An 18,231-nucleotide genomic window follows, 5' to 3' on the forward strand; every position below is an offset into this window, starting at 1 on the left:
CCTAGGACCCCATGTGACTGATATCTGATAAGAAAATATCCATTTGGGAGAGTAAAGGCAACACTTTACTGGTGGACACTTTCTTTTAACCCAGTTAATTCTACTCGTAAGGATCGTATTTGGGAAGTGTATAAATATGAGATTATGTATATGACCATCTGTGGGAGAAAAGTACAATTTTTACTGTGGAATGCCCGACAAGTTTTCCATTTGGACAAAAGTTCAGTTATGTTTTAAAAAAAGGTAATTTATTTCCATTTTTATTTGGTTTCCAAATATAAAAAAAAAGTCAAGATTCTTACACCAATTATCTCAAATGAGACCATGCAAAGCCATTTAGAGTATACAACAGTCATTCCCCCCGACCCCCTTCAGTTCTGCTGCTTTATACAACTGATTGACAAAATTGAATGGCATGTGCCTGGTTGGGATATTTCACCTGTTTATTAAAAATATATACACACACACACACACACACACACACACACACAAAACTCCCCAAAAACAAATATTCAGGATAGTCTGCTACTTTGTGTCTGCAAGTTAACTTATAACCTAGTTATTTCTCTTATTTAGGAGGCACATGGGACTGAAATTTAGCTGCCCAATTATATCCATCTACCCCACAGAAAGCACAAATGAGTCCCAACACTCTGTAAACTTTGGAGGGTTGAGATAGTAGACACTATTTGTAATCTGTAGTAGATTCAGCTGTTGAGCCTGAAAATGAAGACTTTTTCTCCTTAACAGAAATCTCCTTATGGCCTTTCCTCTAATTTTGCCAGACTGGGTTCCAGAAAAAGTGAAGAATCCCTCGTGTGAAATTCAAAGTGTGACAACTGTACTCTGTTGCATCATACAGATTTTTTGCTAGTTGCATAGACTAAAGACAGTTGGTCTGCTAAATGGCACTGAAGAAAATCCTGACCCAAGTGGCACTACTTAGTCCAAATGTTTTTGACCAAAAAAAAAAAAAAAAAAAAAAAAATACAACAATATTTATAGGCTCACTTTTAAGAGATGGCTGACATTAATACTGTACATATTTTACATGTCAAATACATAGTCTAAGAGTTTATAAAATAAGTTCATGCATTATTACCTCTAAGAATATCATGTACAAGATACCCCCCTCCCCCAGTACTTGTGACAGCATTTCAGGTGGACAGTTTTATATACAAAATCCAGTTTCTCTGCTGTGTTAAGGTATATAATTCAAAGAAACTTCAAAGATTACTGAGGAAAAAACCTTAGTCCATTGAAGATTGATTGAAAGTGTCAATCTGTGGATTTATAAATGTTTCCTTTTAAAAAACTCAGGATGCATAACCTCTGTACAAAGAAAAAAATATAAAAATTCTGGATGATCATGTTTGATCACACTACATAATTTAGAATGAAATGTCATTGGTTAAAAGTTTTTCTACTTATTCATCTGACAGCATTAATTTGTGAACTAATTTATATTTAGTTCAGCTGCATTTATGGCACAAGATCTTTCAAAACAGTGGCACCAGTTTTCCTCGAAAGTAACAGCACTCTATTTTTTTTAGCAGCAATTTCATTTTTAAAGGTTAACAATTGTAGAACAAATGTACAACGATACTTACTTTCTACTCTATACTCACCAGTTACAATATTTACAAGGCTCACGTCTACATACAGAGTCTTTCACTTGCCCCCCACCCCATGTCTTACTCAAAGGTTTTGTCCTCCTGTCTCATTTCTGAGCTGGTTGGAGTACAGGAGTGTCAGACAGGGTATCTGTGTGTTTGTCCATGGGATTCTGGATTCTAAGTGAGTATAAAGAGGACAAAATAATTCTTAGTTCAGGTATGTTCCAGTGCCCCAATAGTTAGTTACAGGGTAAACAGTACTTATTGGCAACCTATAAAAGAGGAGATGTTCTAAGGTAGCTTAATAATCTAAATCTGTAACAGCTGAACAGCAAAAAGGTCATTTTACTCCACTGTGATGTAGTCCTACTGACGGGCATTTGAGGTTAGACTCTAATCCTGTGATTACTACTGGTAACCAGTTTAACTAAAGGGGTCAGTAAATTAAAAAACTGGAAATCTATTTTTAAAAGGAATTTTACCTCAAGGGAATTCTGGTTCTCAAGTATTCTGTGTAAAGAGATTACGGATAAAGGGAATTGGTGAGTTAGCTAGTGCTAACTCAAATCCCATGAATATGGTTTTTCGTGATGATGTATTTATTACTACATGCATCTTTCTTATAATACCTCTAAAAAATCACCAACTGTATATGGTTAAACTTTGTGTTAAAGAAAGGACTACTGAGTTATAGGGGGTAACTGGCCATTATCATGTAGCTAATGACATCAGTTGTGAAAATTTAGACAAACGAGTTGACAAATTCCTGAAAATAGCAAATTAGGTCCTTTGTCAAAATAGTTATTGGACCATACAAAAACAGTCCAAATCTGGACTTTAGGAATTAAAACTGTGATCCTGTGAAACAATTTTTCAGATGGATAGACTTCTTTAATATCAATTATTTTTGTACATTTCCACAACAGAAGAATTTGTTGACTATGTTAATGCTGGGATGAGAAAATAATTTAGAGAAAATATGCCCAACAAGGAAGCTGATCTGACAAAAACCACAGACTGACGTCAAATGGACAAAAAAACTGAATAAAATGCTGTGGAAAAAAATGACAACTAAAATGGGGGGTGGGTGGGTTAGGTGGGGGGGCACAGTTAAGGCATCTAAAAAAAATTCCACATGGCTTTGGCTTATTAAAATATTTTACACTTTTTTAAAAAGATTTGAAAACATCTGAAAAACATGCAAAATTGTTTGAAAATCCTGCATGGCAAATTCAGACAGTTTGCAAGTGTCATTCAGATGTTTGCCAAGAAAAATAGACTTCTCCCCAAAGACTGCACATGGGAGTCCTCCCAGCTCTCTCTATCTTATACTGGATGGTAACCCAGAGGTCTGTGCAGCAGTTACAAACAAGGTGTTGTTATCTGGAAGGGAAGGGACTGTGGAATTTCCATTGGTTGGAGAACAACCCAGCTTTAGTTTTTCCAGATACTCTGCATGTACAGGCTTATGACACTGGAGGACTTTGATGGCATCTTCTACTTTGAACCACTCTCTCTTCCTTCCTAGAAAGTAGTAGGACATTGGTCACTATCAAGTCAATTTTAAAAAGTAGGCCATATACATTAACAATGCCCTTCACCCTCTCCCCCACAGAAAACTTTGGTTTTTTTTTGGAGGGAAGAATTTTAAGATAATTCAAATGTGGACATACATACTGATCCTCTTTTAGAAAAGGTAGCCAAAAGTAATTTGAGATGAAAATTGTATACAAGTATGTAGTACTTAAGAGAATCCAGATGGCAAAAGGAAAGGGAACTTACCTATATTAACAGAATCTTCCCAATCTTCTAATATTTCAGTGACAGTAAGAACATACACATATGTTCTATGCTTTCGGTCTTGGTTCTGCTTAAATATAAAAATAAAAGCATTTTAATCTCCAGGAGCTAGCCATTATACATTTTTAAGGGGAGAGATTCAGTTGTGGCATAGTACTGACTGGCACACAGGCAAGTATAATCCAATTGTATAACCCAGCACAGAGGAGAATTGATGTAATGCAAGACATTTAGAATGCTGCAACTAACTCTCCATAGTAAACTTTTACACTTTGATTTCAATGCATGTGTTTAAGAGACATTAAATATGTATTGATAGTTTAAAAGCATCCTGGTGAACTATGCACAGCCAAGGTTGAGAATGGGTTAGCCTATTTCTGGAATATTCAGACTCAATTTTTAACCATATTAAAACTGCCACCTTATCTTTTTCTAGATTCAGAATTAAACACAAGTTGGTTTTAAAATGAAGGGGCTCACCTTTCATTCAATTAAAGTTAGCCTTGTTTACTATAGTCTAGGACTTCAGATAATTGCCTGATTAAAAAAAAATACATATATATATTTAAAGTACACCCAATGCAACTCCAAGAGCTGCATGCTCTAATGACTGAGCCAGCCAGGCGGCCTGATAGTTGCCAGAGTTTTTCCACCACAAACAACTTGAGTAATACACTCAATTCAAATGGCGTATTAAGTCTTTGGTAAGGAACGGTAACAACAAAAAAAATGAGAGGCATCTCTCACATAAAACATGACTGTTCCCTTATTTTTAAGAATTTATGTTCTTAAAACTACTATAAACTGCTATGTTCACAAGCTGACTGAAATCACCAGGTGAACAGGCAGGACAATTCTAATTTTCCCTTATATTTTCCAAGGGGAAAGGAACATTGATTACTATTTTCTGTTCAGATTCTATGAAATTTAAATAGCATTTGTAAGCCAATACTATTACCTTGTGTTATATAAACTTTACTTATAATGTGAGAAGTTTTCTTCAAAAATCTTGCCAGCTTATTGACAGTGTGCTATTTGTACCATGGCCACTCTGCATTACAGAAAACTCTCAATATATTTTTCAGCTTAACCAGGAGATGGTGCTATTCAACAGGGTAAAGCAAGTGCTGAATTCTGGGAAAGTTTGAATATTAACTTAAGAACTTTACTGTTAATACTTAACTGTATTCTAGGAGTCATCAATTTTACCAAGTGTTGCACAATTTCTGAATTCCATAAAAAGCTTTTTCTAAAAAATTTGTTCGTTTATTTATTTATTGAAAGAGAGAGCAAATGAGAGTGTGCTCATGTTTGAGCAAGCATGAGCAGGGGCAGAGGGAGAAAAATCCCAAGCAGACTTCCCGGCTGAGCACCTGATGACCCTGAGGTCACGCGACCTGAGCCAAAGTCAAGAGTCAGCTACTTAACTGACCAGGCCCCCTAGGCGCCCCTGTGTAAAAAGCCTTAAAAATAAAATATTATGGTTCTACCAGAAGGACTAAACTAACCCATAAAGTAGTTATCCTCAAGGAGGAAAAAAAAAAAAAGTCACAATGTGTCAGTTATACCATGTATCTATGGTCTGACTCCTGGATGAAGATATGTGAAAACAACCTGTATCTCATGATCCCTTACCTTCCATAGACTACCTGCCAATTCCAGATTCCCTCTCCACAAATTCCATTCTGCCTTTAGTAATAACAGATTGTACATGAGAATTCTATGCTTTTAGCATCTATTCTTAATATCTGAGTTTTTTTTAACATTCATATATATTCCTGAAAGAATATTCCTGAAAGTCATTATTTATCATCTAATGTTATGTGCTAAAGGCAGGGAGTCCATTTCCAGGCAGTATCCACAAGAGACCTAAGCCCTTAGAAGGGATACTGAGGACACTGTACCTTCTAAAAAGTCTATGCTTAAACAGTATACAGTGAACCAAGAGATAGGTCTTCCTGTGTCAGCTCCACTGTTCTGTCACATGAAAGTAATTACTACTGTAATAATGCTGTATAAAACTGATGCACAGGAAAGTAACTTTCACTTTCCTCCTCCCTATAACGTACTTGTTTACTGACACTTTTTTTTTAAAGATTTTTTTATTTATTTATGATAGACATAGAGAAAGAGAGAGAGAGAGGCAGAGACACAGGAGGAGGGAGAAGCAGGCTCCATGCCGGGAGCCTGATGTGGGACTTGATCCTGGGACTCCAGGATCGCGCCCTGGGCCAAAGGCAGGTGCCAAACCGCTGAGCTACCCAGGGATCCCTGTTTACTGACACTTAAAAGGAATGTCTAGCTCACGTTGTTGCCAGAGTATCTGGCTGATTAGGAAAGAATTGTTAATTCTATTACCTGACAGGATTACTTTTTTTTTAATTTTTTAATTTTTTTAAAAGATTTTATTTATTTATTCATGAGAGACACACACAGAGAGAGAGAGGCAGAGACACAGGCAGAGGGAGAAGCAGGCTCCATGCAGAAAGCCCGACATGGGACTCGATCCTGGGTCTCCAGGATCACACCCCAGGCTGCAGGCGGCGCTAAACGGCTGCCCCAGGATTACTTTTGTTACTCACCTCAAATATGCCCAAGAGTCTGCCTAATTTTCCTTTGACTCCAGCCTATTAAAAAAGGATAAAATGAAAAATTGTTACCTTTCATAAGAAAATTTACGTGAGTTATTTTCTGGCTCTTTCAACTCTTGGATCTAAGTACACTAGGTCCTCCCCTACCAAGCCTGCTTCTGTGAAGTTTTTTGGCTATGCCAAGATCCACCACCTGTGGGGTTTGCTATGAAACATGCCTTAATTTATTCCATGTTCAAATTCAGACTGATCAGATTGTCATTTATTTTATAAGAAATGACTGGGACTGGCCAAAAAATTAGACTTTCTACCGATTCGAGACAAACTTCATGAATGAAAACAGACTTTCTATATGAACTGATAAATCCCCTTCTTACTTAAAGGACTGTCTTCCTGCTTTCTTTTCTCACATGGCTTAGGAGGTACAATTCTTTGTTATCCTTCGACCGCAGAATTCTCATTACGTTTACCCAGTACTGCCACCGACTGACGACTGACGGGAGCTTCAGTGTGCCCGTTCAAATTCACCCCACAACTAACACATGGTATCCACTATCTCCTCCATCTAGGACGTGTTCCTCCCTCAGGAAGCTACTCATCCTTTAAGACCCATCTCTATGAAACCTTTCTAACTACACAATCCCCAATGAGGGCATTAGCATTTGCTTCCCATCTAACTGCTGTTCAATAACTTTTACAGCACTTAACCTGTGCTGTTTTGCCTGGAGTAAAAGCCAAATTGTATCTATCATCAATTGTTATAAGATAACCAGGCTATGTAGTATGCTTTTGTGCATGTGTGTATCTCGTTTTACTGAAGTTTAAGACAAAACAAGTAAAATAAAAGCAATTTGCTTATTCATTTGAACAAGAATTCTAGCACACAATTAACGTCTCTGTGCATTGTTGCAGCGCATTCCAGTGTATTATTAACCTTGCTCTGAGACAAGGCCACCATGCTAAGTATTGATCACTGATTGGGATATTGTCTCTTATAAAACTGCATGTTATACAATTCTGGGGGACATCTACATTGGTTTTAGCTCTAACTTACCAGGTAGAAAAAATATCTGGTTAGCAAAATGCTAGTTGTACTAGCCTACTTAAAAATGCTGTTATCAGACCATCAAAAAGAGCACTCAAGAGACCTGCCTTGCCGCCTCTCAGTGCATGTAGCAGTGCCACACAGAATACTGTGAATCCTCAAAGTACCGTGTGTGTGAAAGGAGAGCAAACAAGCTATTACTGGTCATCTCACCTCTTCATAAACCTCCCTCACGGCAGCGCCTCCGGGCTCCTCCTCTGGCTCCATTCCTCCTCCAGGGACAATCCACTGATCTGGGTACCGGCTGCTGCTCACCAGCAGCACCTGCAGGAAGGAGCACACCTGTACACTCCTGAAGTCCAAGGAGATCACAGCCAGAAACACCAACACCACCTGCAGGCTCTCACTCATGGGGATGGGAAGCCCCTTCCAGGTAACCTGCCTTTCAATGTCATTACAATTAGGAGGGGTGTGCATTCTATCACAGAAAAGCAGCTGACAGCTTTTGTACACACCGTATTTTGGAATTCAGAATTCAACAATCACGTGCTGATGTTACTATGTCTTCTGAACCTAATGAAGTCACTGAAACTACCAGATTCAATTAGTGAAGCTCTCCAATTCTTGGAGACTAACAAAAGATAGAAGCCCAGTCTTGGTTTATGCACTCAGAGCTATATGCACTTAGGTTTGTGGTTGTAATATCTGTTTCTTGAGTTACAGAATCTTATTATTCTCCCAAATTTAAGGATATGTGACCCTAGGCACGTCACCCTGTTCCTTCACCTATAAAATGTACGAATACTTAAAAGATAACCAAGACTGTGAGAAAGGAATAGGGAAATTCATGTAAAGCCAGTACTCAGTATAAAGTTTCTTTTATTTTTACCCTTATGATTAGATGGAAGAAGGTACCCATCATAATTCCAAACTTACATAAACGAGCAAAAGTCACTTCCTTTGGTAACAGGCAGCTATATTGTGATCTAGAAGGCTGGCAAGCTACTGTGAGTGCGCTGCTTGTTTTTGTACAGTCTGAGCTAAAAATGGTTTTTATATTTTTAATTATGAAATTCAAATTCCAGTGTTCATAAATAAAATTTTATGAGAATCCTGCCTCATTCATTTTTTTACGTGTTGCCTATGGCTGCAACCAGCCGAGATGGCTATCTGTGACAGAGACAGCATGGCCCACAAAGCCTAAATTATTATCTAACCCTTTACAGAAAAAGTCTATACACCTCAATCAAGACTCGCATTAACTTTGAAATGTGCAAACACTTTTTAAAAGAACTACATTATCACAGAGTACCCTAGAGGTTTCATTATTTTAACAGTAATTGAAAGAATTATATATTCATCTTATAAATGAAAATTTGTGGGCTAGGTTAAAATTTACCCAAGTTAAAACAACAAAGGCTATGATAAATAACCAAATGATGTTTGTGAAGTAACAGGTGTCTTAACCAACTCGAACAAAAGTATTTACAAAATTACCTTAGTATACTGTCTTCACAAAAACATTTTCACCAGATAAATCAATCAGCCCAGAGCAGAGTTTAATCCCAGATGTGTGTACTGTTTTTTTGACATGCATACCAGTAGTTCTATCTGCCCAGCTCCCTTCCTAGTACTAGAGCAACTGCTGGCATTGAGAGTTCACAGCCAGCACAGGATTCGCCTCCCACTGAGGAGGCCAGTGTGAGGCTGCCAGGAACTCTACCTTCCACAACTAGAAAGTTCCAGACTGACGGTAAATAGTTCAGCAACTCTCCTTTCCCCCGCAAACCTCTAAGATACTGAGCTGGAAGATAAGGGAACATCTTCAGGCAGGTATCCTCTCAATTTGAAAACAAAGCAGTAAATTTTGGCCGATGGACACACCATCATCGCAGAGCAGCGACCAATCAACGCTCAAGGGGTCTGAGCACTATTTCTCTAATTCTTTTTTTTTATTTTTTTATTTTTTTTAATTTTTTTTAAATTTTTATTTATTTATGATAGTCACAGAGAGAGAGAGAGGCAGAGACACAGGCAGAGGGAGAAGCAGGCTCCATGCACCAGGAGCCTGATGTGGGATTCGATCCCGGGTCTCCAGGATTGGGCCCTGGACCAAAGGCAGGCGCCAAACCGCTGCGCCACCCAGGGATCCCCTATTTTTTTTATTTTTTTATTTTATTTCTCTAATTCTTGATCTGGATAGGACTCTGTTGCTTCTACTGGCTTCATTCCTTCAAATGAAAAACTGGCAGAACCCCACAAATCCAGAGGAAGCACTGTAAATTAACAGCTGATAAAATCTCAGCTGAAATACTAATGGCTGACACTGAGGGTACCACCAGTCCAAATATACCAATTTTGGTAAAATGAAATGTAAGCCTTAAATTTAAGCTTTCTTAAATATTAGCAAACAGAGCTTACATATCAACATTAGAAACTAAAGAGAATAAACAAATATAGCAAGAATTAGAAAACACTGGCTTGAACTTGAAGATGTCTTACAACTTAACAGATGACAACCAAGGTGTGTTTCATTCCTTGGTGCACACAACGAGGTCTGCTCGGCTACCTTTCAGTGCACTAGTGTCATCCTCTGTAAAAGCAAGCACCCATCCTGGTAGGGCTGTTGAGGGTTAATGAGAATTAAATACCTTAAATCCTGGCCTCATCACTCACTTGTTAGCTATTACTAGCTCTTCTGCTTTCCCACTAGTTGAGTTGAATCAGCTTACTAAGAATTAGGCCTTTCCCAATTTTGCCACTTGTATTTGTTTTATAATTGAGAGTTAATGATGAAACAAAGGCAGAAAGGAATTATCAAAAAGACTTGCAAAGATTAATTAAAGGTGGGTTATTAAAAACTGCTATCAAATTAAATACAGATGAAAGTACTATAAAACGCTGGAAAAAAGAAATTTAAAAATCCAGAAAGGGCCTGTAAGAGTCTTCAAAATTCAAATTCTTTAAACAAAGTGAAACTGCAATCAGATTTCATTTTTTATTTTATTATAAAAAAGGAAGCTTACAGAGGATCTCTGGTATTCCAAGGCTTTGAGTTATATTGAGACTGGCAAATTAAGTTTTTAAGTTAAAACAAAAATGCTTACTGTATAAAAGCATATGTCTTACATTAAGGGAGAAGTAAATCATAACTACTGTTTCTGACTGCAGAGATCGAGGTTTCTTTTCCTGGTCACTACGTGTGGGTTACAGATAACCTACTTTTTACTGCCTGGATGAAATTCTTACTACCCAATTCTATGCTCCTAAGCAACTTCCTTGATTAGGTTCACAATGGGACAGGACACTGCAGGGCCTAACTGCTGGACAAGTATACATCCTTATTTAGTAAACAGGGAGTTTCAAAGCCCTTGATATTCATAATACTTGAGTCCTGGAAAAAATGAAACTCAGTGTCATGTATCTAGGTCAATGATAATTCCCATTTGTCTCAAGATACTCTTGAAGAGAGAAATCACATAAGGTTAATAATGTTGAAAACTCAATTAGTAGAGTCTGTCTGCTTTTCTGAACTAACACTTATGCTTCCAATTAAAACCAAGTCTTTAATCTGCCATCTACAGGACATCATTCACATATGACTAAACATGTCTTCCAGAAGTCAGTGACATGGAATCCCTGTATGCTTCAACATTTCCCTTCATAAATTACTTCTTAGAAAAGTATGAAAACAATCTGTATAGTTTTGGACAAATGATTTAGCAGAATTTCAGAACTTATCATTACAAGAGTCCCTTGACATTCCAAAGTGATTAAATTTAATTGACAAAACCACTAACTTCAAATGTATCTTTCCAAAATATAATAAATTTAATAAATGAGTAATTAATACCTCTGGTATAGAAATGATCAGCATCTACACTACTAGCTTAAGAAATTTGATGAAACTAATTCGGTGATGAAACTAATTTGAAAACCAGTGTTCTTCATTATTTGCCTACTCAGAGTACTTCATCTGGAGTTCAAATGGGGTCAAGGCCACATTTGTATGTTTGTTGGGTTATGAGGCGGAAAGTGGTGGTGATTACCTACGAGGGTATAAAAAGTGAATCTGAATAGCATTAAGTATACACAAAGATTAAAATCCCTCCTACATACTACAAGAATCTAAACCTATATAGAACCACAAATTATTATTCAGTATCCTAAAAAAAGAAAAAGCCATCTAACATTTGTACAACATCCCCAATCTACTAGATCTGTAATATAGCTTTAGCATGCTTACTAATGCTCTAAAAACATTATTACTGAAGTAAGAAAGAGAGGTTATAAAATCTCATTCAGTTAAGATACACCAATAGCCGACAAATCCATACCTGGTTGTTCATAGGTTTTAAATTCTTTTCAACTACGTTTCTAGGTATACTACATTTTGTCTATCCAACAAGATGACAGTCTGCCACATTACTGACAAGGTGACAGAGATGAAAGCAGACATCCAACCTTCCAGATAACCCAGAGCTGAGACCAAAGGAAAGATTTTTAAAAAGGAGGTGAGCCAACACACCAGGCTGCAGAATTAGACTTGACTCAAACTCAACCTCAAAGCCATTACTGCTAGTGAAAAGTGAAGACATTTCCTTGATTCAACCTGCCCACCTTCCTGCTACTGTACCATCAACCCCTCCTTCCGTGTATTGAACAATTAATCAGAATACACCACCATCCTCCTATCATTGTTAAGCCATTTCTCACACTTGTCTTTTTCTTAAACAATGTTTTAAGCATTTATAAGTACTATAGTATAGTAATAATGGTCTATTTGGAACCAGCCCTGAGTCTTAACGGGGCAAAGGTTTGTCTATGAATTGGAGTAATCTACAGTGTAGATTCTATATCCTGTATCACCTGTTAAGTCCTCCACACTGGGGGGGTAAGAGCTTATAAACTAAAATATGCGGTTCAAGGTCTATATAATGCAGCTACTCGAAATTCTTAGTACTATACACCAAGTAGCTCCCAAATATCCTTTGTGTTTCAGCTTTTACCCTTATAACTGCTCTTGGTCACAGCCTGCTTCTGGGAACAATTGGTCATTACAACTGACTACTTCTTTTGGGGGAAGGGAGGGGGACTGTACTGCTATCCAGAGAATCCCAAGTGATCCCTAAGTCAAAGAATCAAGTTTTATTTTGTGAATTATAGCTATTTAGAAGCTGTATTGGGGTTTTTGTTCTTTCTTCGTTATTATGAACCAGGATGCATGAATGGTTAAAACTACCTCTACCACAGGTAACTATATTATAGGCATTTAGCCAAAATTAGGCCAGCAAGCAGCATATTAGAACACCCAGTATGCACACATTTTAATAAAAGACCTTAAGTTACAACAATGATTATTGTATCCATTAGCCAGCTACCTACTGCTCTTATTAAGCAAATCAGTACTACTTTTTGGACTATAGAGCCACAGTGCTATATAGGAGGATCAGAAATAACAGCTCATTTTGGAAAAATGTGCTTAACCCAAATTAGACTTGCTAGCTCAGAAAAAGGTCAAAATTCAAAATTCTTGGTACTTGTTCTAGTGAATGTGTATCACTTTTCTACCATCATAAAGTTGAAAAACCACAAGTTGAACCACCAAAGTCAGGGACCATCCGTATGGGATTGGTAGATAGATGAATGCTAAGTTGGGCAGATCATGGCATTTTCTCCTAGCATGTCAAGGTTTTGAAGTGATGGGTAAGCTTTCTTTCACACGTTACAAAAAGCCTTAGTGATATATACTGAAAGCCTGAAACATGCAAATTATATCAAAGGGCCTTCCCTTGAAGGAAGTGGCTGGTTGAGTGGCCATAAAGCCCTTTAGGTTTGGGAGAGCTGCAGGCATAGATGACATTTCCTTATGTTTGGATAAGGCTGGGGTGCCTGGGTGGCTCAGTGGCTGAGCATCTGCCTCTAGCTTAGGCCATAACCCAGGGTCCTGGGATAGAGTCCCGCATTGGGTTCCCTGCAGGGAGCCTGCTTCTTCCCTGCCTAGGTCTCTGCCTCTCTCATGAATAAATAAATAAAATCTTAAAAAGAAGAAAAAAAAAAAAAAAAAAAGAAAGAAAAGGCTGCCTTTGGATAGTTATTTTTTTAAAAAAGTGGTCTCCATTTGAAGCAAGTATCTTCAAGGACTTTAATCTAAAGGACTTCTACGGAAGTAATAAGCAGTCTGCCTATTGATCCCAAGTGTACAAACATTAGTAGAGATGTACCTGTACTACTATTTCTTACTAAGATTGCTTTTATTAGGGCTCTGGTTTTGGAGTTCTGCTTTCCCTATCAAGGCTTAATTTTAGTGCATGACTTTGTAGAATTCAGACATTTAGTTAATACACATTTGGCAGTTAGCAGACTGTATAGAATGCAGCCCCTGGCTTAAGGAGCTGAAAAGTTAATCAGTGCAGTTAAGTCCAAATGGAAAAGTAGCGGGCAGTCTTTAAGACTGTTTTGTTAGTGTTTCTCACTCACAACTGTGCCTGGATTCCACCCAGAATCAAGTCATTTCTATTTCTCTTTTTAGCACTCTATCCTATTTTGCTGCCAGATCATCCTCAAGCTTGAATACATTTAAAATGTAAATGTTCCTTGTTCATAACTAAGTGTTCCTTTCTTGCCTAGCAACTCCTCAACCTCACATTCAAGGAGCTCTTTTCAACCATTATCTGTCCTATGCTATCCTAAGCTGCAGCTCAACTAACCTACAGCCCCAACGCTTGCTCTCTCTGTGATGCTTGGTCCTTCCTCTCTGACTGAAATCCAGCTCAGTGGATCTTAATCCTGGAGCAGGTGATGGTACATTCCCCTTACTTTATTTCCCTTTATAGCAGTCATTTGTCTATCCTCCTGCTAGAGAGTATGTTTCTTACTTTCCATCTCTGCAACACCGTTCAAACTATCATAAATGCAAATATGTTCAACAGAATCTATTTTTTTTTTGGATACCTTTTGTGAATGTACTGTCCTCTTTCACTGTACAAGCACAATATCTCCTCTACTCTATGGGATGCTTATTTGTGGGCTTGTATGGAAGCCCAACTGCCAGAACTAAGGGTAGTCGTTCCCTATAGAAATGACTAGCTGGAGAGAGGATCAAATGAAGAGATTTAGAAATAAAGGACCTGGGCTCAAAATTATCTGCCAGCTTCTGTGACCTTGGGACAAGTTACTTCTGCTGCCTAATTTCTTCCTGTAGAAATGCTAACGCTTATTATTTACCTCACAGGGACAAAAAAAAAAAAAGGGCAAATATTAAAAAAAAATCCCCGAAAGAATATAGACTGTGCTGTTAGAACAACCCTCTTTACTAAAACAATCTGTTCTCAACTATGGGCTACTGAGAATTTCTTCAGTACAAGGAGAACATATTGGAGCACTGTGTAACTTTTTGTGGCCCAGCAGCAATTACTATTTTATTTCAATTTACATTTGTAAACACTACATCCTAAAATAAAGCATACATTTAAATCTTCCAACCAGGACCTAGGTGTTGTTAACCCAGCAGGGGGAAAAATTATCACCTATTAGCTAAAGAGGTGTATTCAGGGTGTTTTGTATCCTATCCTCAGAAGGCTACCAGTGTAACTTCAACAGAGTGGGAACAAATTCATAGCAAAACAGCATGAGGTCCAGGAAAGCTAATAGGTTTCATTTAGTAACTATCGAATACAAAGAGCCCCAAATATACACAACTACAGAAACACAGATCCAAAGAAGATAAACCACACATTACAGTTGGCTGTGCTTTTTACTTAGAATTCTAGAGCCTTCCCTTAGAGCATATTCTGATTTGGTTTCTCAATCTGCACTGTACCAGATTTACCAAGTTTTACATAACAGATTTCTCCAATACTCGCGAGCTTGCTCCTTACTTCATTTTATCTAAGTGGCGGTAGTCTTTTGATTCAACTGGAGGCTAGGAATATAGCACTTATTACAATAGGAACAATTTCCAAGCACAAAAATAATAACGCACTGACCTACTAAGATGATTTCTGAAGCACTCTCCAGGCTTTACCATTCACACAATACAGATCATTTCAATTTCCTCCCATTTCCTATATTTTCCCCTGGGAACTGTGTCCGCGCCCCCCGCCCCCCAAGTCTGAATTCCAAGTTCTGGTTATGGCAAGACTTCAAAGTCATCACTTCCAGAAAGGCTTCCAAGCTCAGCCTCAGAAAATCTCTCATTCAGCAAATAGCATGCACCCAATTGCTAAGGAGCTCCGTGCCAAAAGCCCAGCATCAGAAGGGACTGGATCCTGAATTCTGACTTTACCACTTCCTAATGATGTCATTTGGGCAAAGTATTTGCAACTGTCTCTTCACCTATAAACCAGCGCTAAAAGGATTAAATGTAACAAACTTAGAGGTCTTCAGGCAGGCCCCAAACATTGCAAGCCCTCAACTAAGAAAGTGATTACACAATAGTGAGGAAACCAGACAAGATCCCTGACCTATCTTGATCACTTTGGACTATATTCTTTTATATCCAAAGTTTATTTTTTCCTAACATGGCCTTCTCTCAATGATTTTCTAGAATCTTTTTTTTTAATAGAAAATACTTAATGCTTATTGACTGTTACTCTGTAAATGCTAAAACAAAACAAAACAAAAAAACAAACACCCTTTCCCCTTCTACTTTCAAGCTTTCCTAAGTGGGCCCAGGTCACAAACATAGACCTGTTTCTTTTCTTCTTTTTTTTTTTTTTTTTAAAGACTATTTATTCATGAGACACACAGAGAGAGGCAGATACATAGGCAGAGAGAGAAGCAGGCTCCGGGATCCCTGGGTGGCGCAGCGGTTTGGCGCCTGCCTTTGGCCCGGGGCGCGATCCTGGAGACCCGGGATCGAATCCCACGTCGGGCTCCCGGCGCATGGAGCCGGCTTCTCCCTCCGCCTGTGTCTCTGCCTCTCTCTCTCTCTCTGTGTGACTATCATAAATGAATAAAAAAATTGAAAAAAAATTAAAAAAAAAAAAAAAAAAAAAAGAGAAGCAGGCTCCACGCAGGGAGTCCTATGTGGGACTCCATCCCAGGACTCCAGGATCACGCCCTGAGCCAAAGGCTGGCCCTCAACCGCTGAACCACCCAGGCACCTCTAGGCCGATTTCTTCTGAGTTTTAGTCTTAACACTTAAAGCTCCTAGCGGAGCACTAAAAGGCTAGGTTCCTTTCACAAAAAAAAAAAAAAAAAAAAAAAAGACAAAACAAGAATTTGAAGAGCACCATTTTGAAGCACTTTGATTTTTGTTAGCATAAGAACTACGCTGAGTGTGCACTAGGTCATATGCATCCTAACTACATGGATTAGCAATAAGGAAGCCATTAAATTCCCGTCTCCAGTTTTAGCCTGGTATTTTATTGGACACAGTTGGTTATGGAAGCAGAAAGACTGTTAATTTTTTCCCTGTCTAATCATTTTAGGAGTGGCAATGCTCTATAAAAGATTTTCATGGCTACCAATCAACTATTATTGCCTAAAGCGAATTTAAAACAGTGAACCTTTCTTAAATTAAATAAATGTGACTGAAATGAGGAAAAACTGCTCTCCAGGAAAACCTCAAGGGCCTATCAACTCAATGCAGGATAAATTACAGAAGAGTGACTGCTTACTCTTAGAACAAGAAAGGCTGCTCCCCTCCAGATGTCAAGCCAAACACAGCAAAGTAAAGAAGCCTTGACAAATATGCTGAGAGCTAGAGATTGCAGTCTGAAAATGGCAACTTTGCCCACCTCTAGTCCATCTTTCTCCCTCTGGCGTTATTCCACATTTTTTCACTAGCCATCTTTATGCAGTCAGAAAACTTTAAAAGAGGAGGCCTTAAAAAACAAAACAAATCAAGTATGATTATCCCAAGTGCTTGCGAGTTAAAGGATCCACTAAAAAGTGGGATCTAAAAAAAAAAAAAAAAATCAGACCGAATGGGGTTTTATTTTAAAGCACGGGGTCTGTTTGGCTATAACTCCACAAACGTCCCTAGATTTAATCCGAAACCGCAAACTGCCGTAACGTGGAAGGAAAATGTAACAGAGGCAGAAGGGCTTGGGCTGCAACACTCTCGCCATTTCTGCCGCCTCTGTTAGCACTCGGGGTTTATCTGGCTTTACCTTCAATTCAAGGGTTAAGATGGTGACTCCCGCCAGAAGCGACCTACACGGCCCGGGACCTTCCGCGGGCCAGGAGGCGCCTCGGCCTCGGGTCCTCAAGACGGCCCAGCAGAACCCTGGGCTCGGCCAGCCCCTTTGTCTCCTCTATCAACCCAGAGAGAGGAAGGAAGGAAGGAAGGAAGGGAGGAAGGGAGGAAGGGAGGAAGGGAGGAAGGAAGGAAGGAAGGAAGGAAGGAAGGAAGGAAGGAGAGGGAGGGAGGGAGAGAGAGAGAGAGAGGGAGGGAGGGAGGGAGGGAGGGGGTGCTCATCCCTCCCGTCCCCGGAGCCTTAGGAAGGGGCGCGCGAGTGGGGAGGGGCGAGGACCCCCGCCCCGGCCCGGGCCCCGGCCCCGCCACCCCGCCGCGGAGGGCCCGGAGCGCGCTGGCGGCCCTCACCTCGTCCTCCTGCTCGCTCCGGAAGCACAGGCACGCCGCCCGCTTCTTGAAGCCCTCGCGGTCATAGGTCCGCGTCTGGTTGGGCTTGAACTTCATCATAGAGGCGGGCTCCTGCTCCTGCTCCTGCTCCTGCTCCTGCTGCCGCTGCCGCTGCCGCTCCGGCCGCCGCCGCGGGGGCCCGGCCGCCGCCACCCCGCCGGGGAGTTGGGGCGCGGGCGAGTCGGGGCACAGGGGCGTCGGGAGGCGAGTGGCAGCGAGGCCGGTCAGTCCCGGAGCCGGCGGCCGCCTCGACGCGGGGCAGGGCGCAAGCGCCGGTCACTGCAGCCCGGGTGCCGGGGAGGAAGCGCCGCCTCTGCCCGGGCGTCCGCCGCTCTCCATGGAGCCCGCCGCCCGCTCGCCTCCGCTCCCTCCTGCTGCCGCTGCTGCCGCCGGCACCGCCGCCGCGGGAGGGAAGTGCGAGGCTCGAGCCGCAAGGAGACAGTTGAGAGAACTCGCGGCGTCCCGACAGCAGCGCCGCCGAGGCTTCGCACCGCCCCCACCGCCCCTCCATTTAAGGGGGCCCGCGCAGCCCCGCCCCCCGCGCGCTCCCCGCCCCGCGCGCGCCTGCGCGCCTGCGCGCCGGGACCG

At 40.3% G+C, this 18,231-nt stretch overlaps 1 protein-coding gene across 2 annotated transcripts; it reads right to left on the reverse strand.

The window, feature by feature from the left end:
* Positions 1-226: 226 nt before the first annotated feature.
* On the reverse strand, positions 227-18,116 carry NUDT4 (nudix hydrolase 4). Of its 2 annotated transcripts, none has more exons than XM_055336507.1 (5): positions 17,605-18,116; positions 7,266-7,376; positions 5,999-6,043; positions 3,399-3,483; positions 227-3,140 (listed from the first exon to the last, which is right to left on the reverse strand). In XM_055336507.1, exons 1-5 carry the CDS (start codon positions 17,701-17,703, stop codon positions 2,938-2,940), a joined length of 543 nt encoding a protein of 180 aa, XP_055192482.1. In that variant the 5' UTR covers positions 17,704-18,116; the 3' UTR covers positions 227-2,937. The 2 variants fall into 2 exon arrangements, with proteins under 2 accessions (XP_055192482.1, XP_055192481.1); XM_055336506.1 differs by having other exon boundaries at positions 3,399-3,486.
* Positions 18,117-18,231: the final 115 nt, after the last annotated feature.

The sequence above is a fragment of the Nyctereutes procyonoides genome, unplaced genomic scaffold, assembly GCF_905146905.1.
Source record: "Nyctereutes procyonoides isolate TBG_1078 unplaced genomic scaffold, NYPRO_anot_genome, whole genome shotgun sequence".
Lineage (NCBI taxonomy): Eukaryota > Metazoa > Chordata > Mammalia > Carnivora > Canidae > Nyctereutes > Nyctereutes procyonoides.

Excerpts from the sequence above, each read along its gene's own strand:
- NUDT4 (XM_055336506.1), bottom strand. The coding sequence starts at position 17,703 with ATGATGAAGTTCAAGCCCAACCAGACGCGGACCTATGACCGCGAGGGC. Across the intron at positions 6,044-7,265 it reads TGAGGGAGGTTTATGAAGAG|GCTGGAGTCAAAGGAAAATT; the intron begins GTGAGATGACCA and ends CTTTTTTAATAG. Across the intron at positions 3,141-3,398 it reads GGAAGATTCTGTTAATATAG|GAAGGAAGAGAGAGTGGTTC; the intron begins GTAAGTTCCCTT and ends ACTACTTTCTAG.